Below are 12,528 nucleotides of genomic sequence, written 5' to 3'. Positions count from 1 at the left end.
ATGAAGGTCCCTAAGTAGTTACTATCCCACCTACTACCACGGACACCCTTTATCAATCTGTTAACACTGGATTCGACGGTCTTAAACTAGTAGTCTTCATTCCAAAATCGCGCTATAGTTACCGTCGACATTGATTTGTTCAAGATGGTCACCTTCTCTGTGAGTACAATCATAGACTACGTCATTTGACGCAGTTTCGCAAATAAACACACATCGCACATTGCACATCCCACCCTTTACTTTACATAGCTCTACACGGTAATTGTTGGAAGGCCAAAGTCTGTTGTCTTTTTGAATTTCGTGTCTGCGTGCTTCGTTGCCTCTTCAACTTCTCCGGCTTCTTTAGCTTTGCCCATCCCACCGTTCTCCTCTCCGTACACTTGATGTTAGCCACTAACATTTCATACAGCGTCTCATTCACTTCCTGGCAAAGGATGGCCAGACCTACTACGGAGACGCCATTCTTCCCGCCGGTGTTACCGACATTGCCAAGACCACTCAAGCACGAGTGATCCAGGGCGATATCTTCGGCCAGCACGAAGTCACAGACAAGATTGCCGAAGTCAAGATGCTTTTATCGCCGCTAGCCCGCAAGGACATCGGGACAGTGCGCGGTTTAGGCTTGAACTACGAGCAACACGCTAAGGAATCCAACCTTCCTGCGCCCAAGTACCCGATTCTGTTTTACAAGCCCATCACCGCCATCACAGGGCCGCATGACGAGATCCCAGTCCCAACACTCGCACAGCAAAGCGAAGGATTGGACTACGAGTGCGAACTGGTCATCGTCATCGGGAAAGAAGCCCGTGACGTTCCCGAAAACCGCGCTCTGGATTATGTCCTCGGGTATGCGGTGGGCGATGATGTTTCCCACCGCGATTGGCAAATCAAGCGTGGTGGAGGCCAATGGGGTCTGGGCAAGAGCTTCGATGGCTGGGCTCCTTGGGGACCGGGCATCGTTTCCTCCAAGTTGATCCGTGATCCCAATGCGCTCCAGATTTCGACGAAACTCAATGGCCAGACTGTGCAGTCGTCATCGACGAAGGATATGATCTTCGGCGTGGCCAAGACAGTCGCGTTTTTGTCCCAGGGAACTACTTTGTTGCCTGGTGACTTGATCTTCACCGGAACGTAAGTTAGGGCCATGTTATAAATCCCAATCATGGGGTTCCAGACAGACAGGTACTAATTAATTCCTTATAGGCCTGAAGGTGTTGGGATGGGCCGGAAACCTGCGCTTTGGCTTAAAGACGGCGACCGGGTCGAGGTTAACCTTGAAGGCGTGGGCTCGTGTACTAACCAGGTTGTCTACCAGAAGCCCTCATCCAAGCTCTAAAGGTCCCTACAGACTTCCTCTCCTCGCTAAGTTTCATTCCCGCTGGGGCTACATGTAAATAGCACATTTGTTACCCGTTGATTGTTTATACTATGAATGCTCTTGAACACTAAAATACCAGACCATGTGACGTGGGATTAAATCGTAGACACTTCGGCGTGAACCTAAATACAAGCGGAGCACCTAGACCACCTGAGCTCCGTATCCCTTGATGGATTCAGCAAACGCCCAGCTCTGCTCCTCAAGCTTCTGGTCTTCATTCAGCTCTACCCCATCTTCAGTAATGATCGCTAGTGAGTACTTGTCAAGACTCCGGGCATCGCGATACCACAAAACCTTGAGGCATTCTCTCAAGGCGGAAACCGCATCTTCCTTGCTAATCTCTTCGATAGGCTTCTCTTCTGGGAACAACCGGCGAAGAATCGGTACGGCGAGATGGGCGCCAAATCCAGTTGCAAGGTGTGGGGCTGAGTATGTAGTCCCCAAAAGGTCCGCGGAGCTAAGGAAAGGCTTCTTGTCTCCATCGAATCCGGCGACTAGGATGTGGTTCCACAGTGGGTTGAAATCGGATCGGCGTTTATAAAACACCTTCGAGAGATAGGTGTGAAGGTTCTTCGCGTTGAGTGAATTGCCATGAGTGGAGTAGTTCTCTCTGATGTCGATGGATTCTAGGAGACGGTCGATATACTGCATATCGGACACATCACCGCTGAATCCAACCACGGCAGATTCACCAAACATGCGTAGACGTTTGACATCGGTGAAACGAGACAAGGATCCATATGAAGCTATTTATGAGAGAAGAAGGTGTTATTTCGGTTTCATTTCGTTTGAATACTCTCGCGAGATTAGGATCGTACCTAAGTTGTCAGCGGCAATCGCAACGCCGCCGTTGAACTTGACCGCTACCACGGAGGTTCCGGTCACAGCAGGGGACTGGGTATGGGTTTTAGGGCCGGTGCTCTTGAGGTAAGACGAGTTGTATGGACCATAGACATCATCTCTGGGCTTTGGTTCTGGTGTTAGCTAGGATAGCTTTCGTGTGGTGATGAATGAAACCCTACCCGACCCCAGAGTTCCGGGAAATGGTTCATTCTGAACGAACGGAAGTTGCGTAAGTATAATGAAGGTGCGTGTATAAGTTTCTTCGGCCAGGTGATATGTTGAGATTATAGAGACCTAAAGAGCAAATGGAAAAGTTAAGATACGTGGTTTGGGTTGATTGCTTAGATAGGCAGTAGAGCTGACGCAGGAGCTCCTCTTGCATTACGCTCTAGGGCGGTGAAACCCATTTTCCAACCCGTGACATGACCGGCCCATACTACCTGGTACCAACAATGATGTCGTTGTCACCCACTTGATTTAGCAAAACACTGTTTACATGGTAAATTTTAATTATTTTCATAAGATCTATATCGTCAAATTCAATTCGTATCTACGTGATTGTACAGTATAGCAATTATATAACATTGTATCACTATGACCAGGGATAAATCAAAAATGTATTATCCTCCGAAATATAATAAATACGGCTGTGTATCTTACCGATTACTTGTATATCTTTTTGGACGACAACGTCAACATGACAATAACTTAAAAAAAAAATATTTTGATTCTCATGAGGGTATATTTATTCATCTATCTTACATATATCATGTTTCACTTTACTCGTTCCTCGGACCCTTGCTCTGAGTATGTAGGATTGTTTGATCACTCAGTCGCTGTTGCAGCCACAAAATCAACCGTTCCCTTCTGACCAGCAGCTTGCTTCCTTTCTGTTGCATCCTGAGCTTTTTTCTGGGCCTTCAGGAGTTCTTCTTTGAAGCCCCACCCTGGGAGATCAGATATACACCATAAGTCGGGTGGAAGGGAGGTAGAGTACTGCGCTTGATCGTCGATTCCTGCATGCTCCATAAGTTTCTTGAGCAGACTTGGATTTCTTAGCGAAGTTGACGCGGCTAGCTTTTCGTTGAAATGGGTGCCACGACTTTTCAAGGACAGGAAGTGCGAAAACTTCGCATTGGCCGCGGAAGGAGGAGTCCCCGGCGGAGACGGTGGTATCTCAAGGTTCGGTACCGGGGGGAGTGTTAAGTCATGTATTAATGCACGAGGTGGTGGGAATGGTGAAGTTTGTCCATTGAGTGAGGTGCTTATTGTAGATTGGGTGTCTTCATGAGACGGTCCAAGAATAGGACCCCGAGGTTCCGAATTTGGGTTCTTTTCTGGTAGACTTTGTTGGCCACTATGAGCCTCTCGATTCACTACTGTTCGTTAGATTCCATTCGTAGAAAATTAAAAAGTGGAAGACCAATGTACCTGGACCCTCCGTCGTCTGTAGACCTTCTCTTGGCTGCTCTTGCGGCGCGAGCTAGAAAGAGATTTAGCTTAAGAGGTGTAATCAGGGCATGAATAAGACTCATGGGACTAGATATACCTCATGAAGAGTCGAAGGCTTGTCGTTAACTTCATCTTCGCTGCTGCTTTCATAGTCTCCAAGACCTAGCATAGTTGCAAGAGCAGCGTAGGTTACAGAACCAGCTTAGAATTTAGAGATAAGAGATCTTGAGGAAGGTAACGCGATGTCAGATAGAGGAGCGAAGAGGTTTCAATAAGGGGCTTAAATGAAAGCGACGGTGATTCGAATAAAGGAAATGTTAAATAATCCAATTACATACGTTCATAGAAAAAGAGGGCAGCTTGGAAAGCAGATCTATGAGGTTCTGGAGGTTCTATGGCATGGGCCAATTGGCCCGCATTATATAAGCCGATCGAGCTGTTAACACGGCATCGCGTCAGAGAACCTAGGTTACCTACAGCTTAATCCATGACTGCTTCCCCAATCTCAAATACCCATACAGAAGATCACATTTCTCTGCAGACAGCGATTTCATCACATTTCCATTTCTCCACGACTTACGCCCCTTCTACAACAACTCTCCAGTAATCATGATGTCTGCCATGGGCCATCAGTCTCAGAATGGGACGATCGGATATTCCTTTGGTACTCCAACCACTGCACCACACAAAGAGCACTCGTTCTATCCGTACGTAATGATCATGATCATTTGAACTGATGCAACAATTAAACTAATAAACATTCTCCTAGTTACACCGACAATGGTGGCTCGACCTTAGGAATCACAGGCGAGGACTTTGCTATCCTCGCCGGTGACACTCGCTCCGTCGCTGGATACAACATCAACTCTCGATACTCCCCGAAGGTCTTCAAGATCGGTGGCGAAGATGATACCGGAGATAACGCCCATATCATCCTGTCAGTTGTGGGCTTCGCAGCAGACGGACACGCGCTCAAGGAACGACTAGACGCCATTGTCAAGATGTATAAGTATCAGCACGGAAAACCCATGTCAGTCAGAGCCTGTGCTCAACGATTGTCAACGATCCTCTATTCGAAGCGGTTTTTCCCCTACTACGTAACCGCTATCCTGGCTGGGTTAGATGAGGAGGGCAAAGGAGCTCTGTATAGCTACGATCCGGTTGGCTCTTACGAGAGGGAACAATGCAGAGCCGCCGGCTCCGCTGCGAGCTTGATCATGCCGTTCCTTGACAACCAAGTCAGTTTCAAGAACCAATACATTCCTGGCAGTGGTGAAGGACATGACCTACAGGCCAAGAAGAAAGAGCTGTTGCCGATGGGGACAGTCGAGCACCTCGTGAAGGATGCGTTCACCAGCGCCGTGGAGAGACATATCGAAGTCGGAGATGGCTTGCAAATGATGGTCATAACTAAGAGTGGGATAGAGGAGAAGTACTTCCCCTTGAAGCAGGACTAGGTGTTTCAGATGCGCATCACGTTCTGTCTCTCTTCAAGCCTAACAAATCAACTTTACGTGCTCTCATGATTAAGGATCATTTGCGGCGAAACCTTCGTAATCATGCCAATTATTGTTCATTGCTACCATAAAAACCATAACATCCATGACCAGAGAATAAAGTAAAAAAAGAACTGCGCCAAAAGGGGGTGGGAAGCTAGTAAGGATGATCTAAAAACGCTCCTTCATTCGTGCCGAGACCTTGCGAAGGTTTCCGTAGACCTTACCCTACTCATTGTCAATATTGAACGCAACCTAGGTGGGTGAGATGACTTACGGGAGGACTGCCCAGAATCAAGCTGACAATCGCCTCTTGGGCCACTAATATCGACCGGTACCCTCCGAGGATATGAATCTTCTGGTCAGCCAGTACGACTCTGGTCCGACTGGCGTTTTCAATCGCAAACTTCACCTTCCCGTCCTTTCCAGCTATGCGGCCAACTGCGCGGCCAATATGTTCACCGTTGAGGGACGCTTTGACGTCGCGGATCTCGAACGAGCGGATGTATAGGTCATCCAGTCGCAATAGTGCAATGGCGTCGTCGACATCGAAGCCAAGAGTGAAAGCTTTGATGAAATCCTCGCCCTTCTGAAGCGCCCCGGTATCTGTGGTGAACTTGGAGGTTCGCAACTCGACAGCCCGATTCTTGATGTTCATCCGCACTTGTAATTTCAAGTGTTCGACGAGTGGAGGATAGATTCTTAGCAAGTCAATAGTCAGTCGCAGTCTGGTACTCGTGGGAGATCACACTGACTTGGCCCAATATGATTTCAATGGCGACATCCTATGTGGCGGGACGGGCACTTTCCGAGTCTCAACACGGTAGACACCATTGACATCTTTGGCGGGAGTGAAAACAGGTCGTCCTTCTTCATCAATGTGCATCTCGGAGTCCTGGGCAGACCCTGCTACAGGAGCAGAATCCGCCGTCCCGTTGTCCACGGGGTTCTGGGTATCGATCAAAACTTCATCGCTCTGGTCTTCAAGAAACAGTTAGTTTGGAGGCTCGGGCCAAATTCGCAAAATTGTCGAGGTGACCAACCATGTGTTTGCAGGGTATCGAACGGGGGGGCTGTTGTCGGTTCGCCCGACTGTTTAAGGCCTGTCGGGGCTGGCATTTTCCCGGAGAATGTGGTGGTTTGAAAGAGAGAATTAAATTGACTTAAGGTTTTGTGTACATCTGCTTTTAGTGCCTTGTTATCATCTGAAATTCCTTTAGCTTTGTCAAGAGGAGTGGGGGTGCGGAAGTCTTTAGAGATTTTTACTGCAAACAGTACAAACTGCCTTTGGGAGGCGTTGTCACCTTCAACCATCGATAAGGTGATAAGGTGATAAGATAAACCTGGTTTATATGTTCAATCCAGAGGCTTTACTTGATGCAGTAGTAATCAGGTAAATTAAACTACCTTCTTTCTATACATGGCACTTGACTCTGTTGTCCGAGTGTAATTGTGAGTTATATATCCTGGTTGATTGCTATCATCTATCCATCACTGTCAAGGTTTCCCGATCCGGCAATACTTGTGAGACGCATCAATAGACCGCTTGTTCACATGTCTTGAATTTGCATTTCTGTATAGACAATATTGCTGGGTTCTCATTCTTATTCTTCTTTCCGTTTTCTTTTGCGCGTGATATCCATTCATTGACATCGATATCTTGACTGAGATAGAAACTAGTAGATTGCACTGACTGGTCTCTATTACGCACTTAGGTTCTAGAATTATTTATGTACTCCCTACGAGTTGAATGGGAAAGCAAGTAAAAGAAAAAGGACATTCTCACAACACACTCTGTGTGCATGTTTCTGATCATCGCATTGGTTGTTGGCCTGGAAGGGAGATATATCATATTATATAATGTTTTGACCTAGCCTCAGGATGGGTATTGTATATTCTGGGTAGTTGTTTGCAGTGGCTGTGAGCCGCTCGTGTGAAGGATTCGCTTGGCTTTATATCTTTCTCTTGGACCACCCCTTGCCCACTGCGTGAATAATAATATAATATATTAAGGTCTATTGTTGTTCTAATAGTTTTTGCTTTGTGAAAGGAATTCTTTATACTCCGTACTATCACTTAAGCCAGGAGAGAAAAGTACTGATCTGACTCAAAAATAGCTAGGCTTCATAACTGTGCTCTTCTTTTTTCTTTGGTAGAAATTGTTTTGTTCCCATTGATATCAGTGTAGACTTTTGTCATTGTATATTCACATTATCCTTGTAATTGGGGTTATTGTCATCTTCATCCACGCCCCCCTTTTCTTTATTCTCTCCCCACTTGACTCTAGTTCAAGGGGAAAGAAAAGATGTGGCAAACATATCTACATTGAGACACACTTTATTGATTATTGTGATCGAAAAATCATTTTCACTTCCATTCTCATTTACAGGTCTCTTTTCCTTCTTCTCCTTCATCCTTTCCCTTATTTTTTTATTACCCCCTCTATAATGTGGAAAGTCTTGTCTTCATCGAAGGTCATCAATGCTGGTACGGAATCGCCCCCCCTATATTACTCGAGACGGCCCGGGTGTAGTTAGCGTCGACTCGCCGTTTTTAGTCCGCGTCTCCTCAACCATGCCAGCTCCAATTCTTAAATTAAGCCATGTCGCAGGAACACCAAGGTCGTGACAATACAAGAAATTCACGGCAATCACCCACAGATATTACCGGTTCCCCCTCGGCCAGGCATCTGGCATTTGGAAATCATTCCTCGTGGGAAGGCGACCTCGTTCCTAGGGATTATCTTGGAACACCATCGGACCGTCTGATCAACCTGCCTTCCGGGCCTACTGCCATTGCCTCTCCCCGCAAACCTACCAAACCTACCCCGTCTCTCTCAAGGACTAGCTCCCAGCCCCAGTCTTCTGCCCTGGAAAATCCCGGTCTTTCACAACATCTACCACTACGGGATATTGTTCATTCCGCAAGCTATTCCAATAAAAGTCAACTATCACACGCTGCTTTTCCGGCGCCTCCGTCGACTACGGACTCGACCATATCTTGCCCACCAGGGACGACGCTGCTGCCCAGCAAATCCGAGCAGCATGATAGAAACATGAATGAACAAACAGACAGCAGCAATCCGCGCAAGGATTCGGACGCAACGGAGTCAGTTCAGTCAGCGACGTCTTCCCCGATATCTTCCGTCAAATCTTCGCGATCGATGACCGGCGAGCGCACGGTATTGGGCCAGCGCACAATGCCCCGAACCTCGTCTATCGACTCCGCGATATCCTCCCTTTCTTCTGTTTCGCAGTCGCATAAGACTTCCTTCGATGCGACCGCGTTGAGCCAGGCTGATATCGGGAACCTCATCGCTACTGCAGGTTCTGCCGAAGCAGTCATCATACATCTTTTGAAGGAAAAGCACCATGCTGCGTCTCAAAACTCCCAACTATGGAGATTAGTCGAAAAGCAGCGCACTATGGTCCTCGGGCTGAACAAAGACCTCGAGCGCGCTTTGAAGGAAAAAGAACGCTACAAGAAAAAAGTCAAAGAGCTCCAAACCCCGACGCCCCCTTTACCATCTGTTCCAGGTTCGCAAGCACAGCACAAGTTCCCAAGCAACAATGACGAGGCTGCCCGCCAAACAACTGCGGGGGGGAATCCGCCCTCAATCCAAGCCACACACACGGGCAGGTCTGAACTCGGGGAGGCGAAGCGGTCAGGTTCTGATAGCGAAGGATTGAAAAACCTCCACGAAATTGACCCATCTCTCGCATTGCGAAAAGGACATACAAAAGCCAGCCCGGGAGGAATACTGGATAGGTCGCAAGGACAAAGCTCCCCAGATCCACCAACGTTGGTGTATGCACGACAGGAACTATCAAGGACAAGTCCAACCTCGCTTACAAGTTCCAATTCTGCCGGGAATGAGCATACCGAAGCCGAATATAGACAGCAAAATGTATCGCCCCAGGCGCGAAAACCTCCCCCCGCCCCGCTTAATCTTAATCATCTCGACCATACAGCCATAAACCACCCTGGACCATATGACTCCGATTCCGACTACGAAGATATTTTGGCCGTGGACGAGTTGCCAGTGGATCGCGGACGGAGAAAGACGAGGGATGAGGATGATCGAGATCGCGACTTCATACTGCCAGACGAAACGAACCCACCGAGTAATCCTGATAAAAACGGAAATCCATCGCTTGTACTCCCGGGGCTTGTTGGGTCTGCCTCGGAGCCGCGACAAAGGTCGACATCGAGCGAACAAGTAAAACACTCGGGTTTCACACTCAGTCCCAACATGGCACATGCACCATCTTTTGGTGATCACCCTATCATTACTGCCCCTAAGAGCCCAGGATTGCCCATCAGTCCCAGACCGGAAGATCGCCCCATTGGCTCACCGTTGCCGCGCATGCCGAGAGACATGTCAAATCCGCTGAATTCTCTGCCTGTGTCTTCAGATGCCAATGTATCAGGGTTAGCCCTCTCTGCACGTGGTGGAAAATACCAAGATTCGTTTGCTACGGGGCCATCTACCCCCTCTGCGATTGCAAATGAGCCGTCAAGTTCATTCGCCTTTGTTGACGCTACAAGCAGGTCTATGCCATCCATAGATTCGGCTGTCAGGGTAGACAGTCCACAGTCACTGCCCTCAACTTTGAGTGGGATTTACCAGGGACTAGTGTCACCGGATTATCCAGATCTTTTACTACCGCCTAACGCCCTTCCGTCGATCCAAGTCAAGGTGTCGTCGTCACGCCTTCGGCCTTCGAGAAATAGCTACATGGCATCCAAACCTTTTGAAGAAGAACCTGTTTTCACGCTGAGTATCTTTTCGCGATCGAATAACTCAGAACTTTGGCGCATTGAAAAGGTCATTGCAGCTCTACCACTGCTTGATCAACAAGTCAAACAGGTGTCTTCATTCTCGGAGAAGTTACCTGACCGGTCCATTTTTACTGGACATTCTCCCGCGAAAGTTGATGCTCGGCGTTCGGCATTGAACTCCTACTTTGAAGCCCTTCTCAACACTTACATGGACGAAAGAGCAGCCCTAGTGGTTTGCCAATTTCTCTCGTCTCATGCAATCGAGGCTCGGGACGATGAAACTAGCTTGCTAAAGGGTAGTAATCAACCTGAGTCCGAACTGACTCGCGGTCAGGATGGGAAACCTAGAAAGGAGGGGTATCTGACCAAACGAGGAAAGAATTTCGGAGGTTGGAAAGCAAGGTATTTCGTGCTGCACGGCCCTGAGTTGAAGTATTATGAATCGCCGGGAGGGGCCCATATGGGAACCATCAAAATTTACAATGCGCAAATCGGTAAACAGTCCCAAAACGGCCAGAACACCCCTCCCTCGGGTGTCGAGGATGACACTGATAACCAATATCGACATGCCTTTCTCATCTTGGAACCAAAGAAAAAGGATTCCTCCGCACTTGTTCGTCACGTATTGTGTGCCGAGAGCGATGAAGAAAGGGACACATGGGTCGAGGCGCTCCTAGAGCATGTCGGCGGAAACCCGGAAGCCGAGGCCTCTAAACCTGCACCGCCCAAAGCGCAAGTGCAAGCACAAGCTTCGTCAAAGCCGACTTCCAACACACCTGGCAAGCCAAAACTATTTGGAAATGGGCCTAAAAAGGGCAACAGGGCACCCGAAAATTCAGAGCTAGATGGTGCAGACACTGTCCAAGGATTCAGTTTTGATAGTGCCGTTCCAGCAGAACCTCCGGTGTTTGGGCCATCTATCGATCAGCCAAATCCCAAACCTTCGTTGATCACACCAGGACCATCAACAGATAACTCAGAATTTGGCCAACTGACAAGCCCTATTTCAGAGCAGGGCCAGTCCAGCAAGTTCATATCCGCGCCCACTAACGGTGCAGTCATCCAAAATGCCGGCGCCTGGGGCAACAAGGCAACAACGACCAGCACTAAAGAGAAGAAGCGCAGCATCTGGGGTTTCCGTACAAGATCATCCTTTGATCTCGCATCCCAAGTTCAAGCCAATTCCGACTCTCCAACAACACCGGTTCAAGGCAGTAGCCCGGGGTTCCCGAGAGAGCTTATCCGGCCAGTATTTGGGATCCCCTTGGCTGAGGCAGTCCAGTTTTGTGCGCCACAAGGGGTCGATGTGGCTCTGCCGGCAGTCGTTTATCGCTGTATAGAGTATCTTACTGCCAAGAAGGCCGAGCTGGAAGAGGGTATATTCCGTCTGAGTGGATCAAATGTGGTTATAAAGGGACTCAAGGAACGGTTCAATACTGAAGGCGATATCGACTTTCTTGCTGATGAGCAGTATTATGACGTCCATGCCATTGCCTCACTCTTCAAGCAATATCTTCGGGAGCTGCCCGCGACAGTTCTTACCCGCGAGCTGCATTTGGAATTTTTGCGTGTCCTTGGTAAGTGACGCATTGTCAGTATATTCTCTATCTAGCACTAATATCCCTCCTGCAGACCTTAAGGAAAAACACAAGAGAATCCAGGCCTTCAATTTCCTTGTTTACAAACTCCCGAGACCGAATTATACATTGCTACGGGCGCTGGTCCAATTCTTAATTGTCATTGTCAACAACTCTGATGTCAATAAGATGACTATCAGAAACGTCGGGATCGTTTTTGCTCCAACATTAAATATCCCGGCACCTGTCTTCTCGATGTTCCTGACTGACTTCGAAGACATCTTTGAGCATCCCCCGACTTCCAACTTGGGGACACTTGAGCCGAATACCTATAATCCAAACTCCCCAGACGACATCCGTTCCCCTCGTCGTCAGATGTTCTCTGATATACCGACTCCCGCCTACAATCAGACAACGTTCCGTCGAAACGTCGATCCCCGGGATGGTGCCAATGACACCGGATTTGTTTCCGTCCAACCGAGCTACGGGCAACATTCAAACAGCGTCCCAGAGAAGCATAACTCCAGCCGGTCGGGTTCGCCTGCCACCAATAGCATGCTATCTCCCAGCATGGACAATTCCCATTCGGCTAAAGCAAAGAGAAGAGAAAGTTCTTTTCTCTTCATGGAGCTGAATCATCAGCAATCCGATGATTTTTGTGAGTGTCCCTTTGAGGATCTTTACTGGAATGATGGACTAATTAGCAGTGACAAAAGCTTGAGAAGTCGAAGCCCATCAATACGCTCCCGTACTATCTATCTACCTACCGTGGTCCCTGTCATTCCTCCACACCCAATAGGCGCCACGCATTCCATTCGCCAGACAATGGGTCTGCTTATGCGACAAAACCCAATCATGATTTGAATGAATGTGAAATGAATTAACACAAGCCTAAAAAAACCTGGCCAGGAACCATTGCACTAATCATAATCAGATTCTAACCGTTGCACGCTATTTTTTTGTTTATATCCCGTGCAGTTCATGGATTATATGCTTTTTT

General features: G+C 48.1%; 5 protein-coding genes across 5 annotated transcripts; 3 read left to right on the top strand and 2 right to left on the bottom strand.

Annotated features, from left to right (window-relative positions):
- The first annotated feature begins 16 nt into the window (after positions 1 to 16).
- Positions 17 to 1,438, top strand: BDW47DRAFT_108774 (fumarylacetoacetate hydrolase family protein). The gene is made up of 3 exons (XM_024813312.1): positions 17 to 159; positions 410 to 1,131; positions 1,204 to 1,438. Exons 1-3 carry the CDS (start codon positions 145 to 147, stop codon positions 1,334 to 1,336), a joined length of 870 nt encoding a protein of 289 aa, XP_024670330.1. The 5' UTR covers positions 17 to 144; the 3' UTR covers positions 1,337 to 1,438.
- An 81-nt stretch (positions 1,439 to 1,519) lies between these two features.
- On the bottom strand, positions 1,520 to 4,124 carry pre4 (proteasome core particle subunit beta 7; the record flags this gene model as incomplete). Its single annotated transcript, XM_024815261.1, has 6 exons — positions 1,520 to 2,124; positions 2,197 to 2,344; positions 2,401 to 2,431; positions 3,051 to 3,586; positions 3,771 to 3,835; positions 4,118 to 4,124. 6 exons carry the CDS (start codon positions 4,122 to 4,124, stop codon positions 1,520 to 1,522), a joined length of 1,392 nt encoding a protein of 463 aa, XP_024670329.1.
- Positions 4,125 to 4,149: 25 nt separating this feature from the next.
- prs3 (proteasome core particle subunit beta 6) lies at positions 4,150 to 5,202 on the top strand. The gene is made up of 2 exons (XM_024819191.1): positions 4,150 to 4,380; positions 4,443 to 5,202. Exons 1-2 carry the CDS (start codon positions 4,283 to 4,285, stop codon positions 5,128 to 5,130), a joined length of 786 nt encoding a protein of 261 aa, XP_024670328.1. The 5' UTR covers positions 4,150 to 4,282; the 3' UTR covers positions 5,131 to 5,202.
- An 18-nt stretch (positions 5,203 to 5,220) lies between these two features.
- Positions 5,221 to 6,407, bottom strand: BDW47DRAFT_108767 (pre-rRNA-processing protein PNO1). Its single transcript, XM_024813311.1, has 4 exons — positions 6,213 to 6,407; positions 5,925 to 6,150; positions 5,447 to 5,870; positions 5,221 to 5,397 (listed from the first exon to the last, which is right to left on the bottom strand). The coding sequence occupies exons 1-4, from the start codon at positions 6,286 to 6,288 to the stop codon at positions 5,341 to 5,343; spliced, it is 783 nt and encodes a 260-aa protein (XP_024670327.1). The 5' UTR covers positions 6,289 to 6,407; the 3' UTR covers positions 5,221 to 5,340.
- A 1,270-nt stretch (positions 6,408 to 7,677) lies between these two features.
- Positions 7,678 to 12,441, top strand: BDW47DRAFT_50600 (GTPase-activating protein BEM3). Its single transcript, XM_024819190.1, has 3 exons — positions 7,678 to 11,528; positions 11,584 to 12,186; positions 12,245 to 12,441. The coding sequence occupies exons 1-3, from the start codon at positions 7,772 to 7,774 to the stop codon at positions 12,247 to 12,249; spliced, it is 4,365 nt and encodes a 1,454-aa protein (XP_024670326.1). The 5' UTR covers positions 7,678 to 7,771; the 3' UTR covers positions 12,250 to 12,441.
- The last annotated feature ends 87 nt before the right edge of the window (positions 12,442 to 12,528 follow it).

This window comes from Aspergillus candidus (assembly GCF_002847045.1).
Source record: "Aspergillus candidus strain CBS 102.13 unplaced genomic scaffold BDW47scaffold_36, whole genome shotgun sequence".
Taxonomy (NCBI): domain Eukaryota; kingdom Fungi; phylum Ascomycota; class Eurotiomycetes; order Eurotiales; family Aspergillaceae; genus Aspergillus; species Aspergillus candidus.
Note: the sequence above shows the minus strand (reverse complement) of the source record. Positions and strands in the feature narration are given on the sequence as shown.

Coding starts and splice junctions, on each gene's coding strand:
- BDW47DRAFT_50600 (XM_024819190.1), top strand. CDS start 7,772: ATGTCGCAGGAACACCAAGGTCGTGACAATACAAGAAATTCACGGCAA. Junction 11,529..11,583: donor GGAATTTTTGCGTGTCCTTG/GTAAGTGACGCA, acceptor TCCCTCCTGCAG/ACCTTAAGGAAAAACACAAG.
- BDW47DRAFT_108767 (XM_024813311.1), bottom strand. CDS start 6,288: ATGCCAGCCCCGACAGGCCTTAAACAGTCGGGCGAACCGACAACAGCC. Junction 6,151..6,212: donor CGATACCCTGCAAACACATG/GTTGGTCACCTC, acceptor TGTTTCTTGAAG/ACCAGAGCGATGAAGTTTTG. Junction 5,871..5,924: donor TTGAAATCATATTGGGCCAA/GTCAGTGTGATC, acceptor TGACTTGCTAAG/AATCTATCCTCCACTCGTCG.
- BDW47DRAFT_108774 (XM_024813312.1), top strand. Junction 1,132..1,203: donor GACTTGATCTTCACCGGAAC/GTAAGTTAGGGC, acceptor AATTCCTTATAG/GCCTGAAGGTGTTGGGATGG.
- prs3 (XM_024819191.1), top strand. CDS start 4,283: ATGATGTCTGCCATGGGCCATCAGTCTCAGAATGGGACGATCGGATAT. Junction 4,381..4,442: donor AAAGAGCACTCGTTCTATCC/GTACGTAATGAT, acceptor ACATTCTCCTAG/TTACACCGACAATGGTGGCT.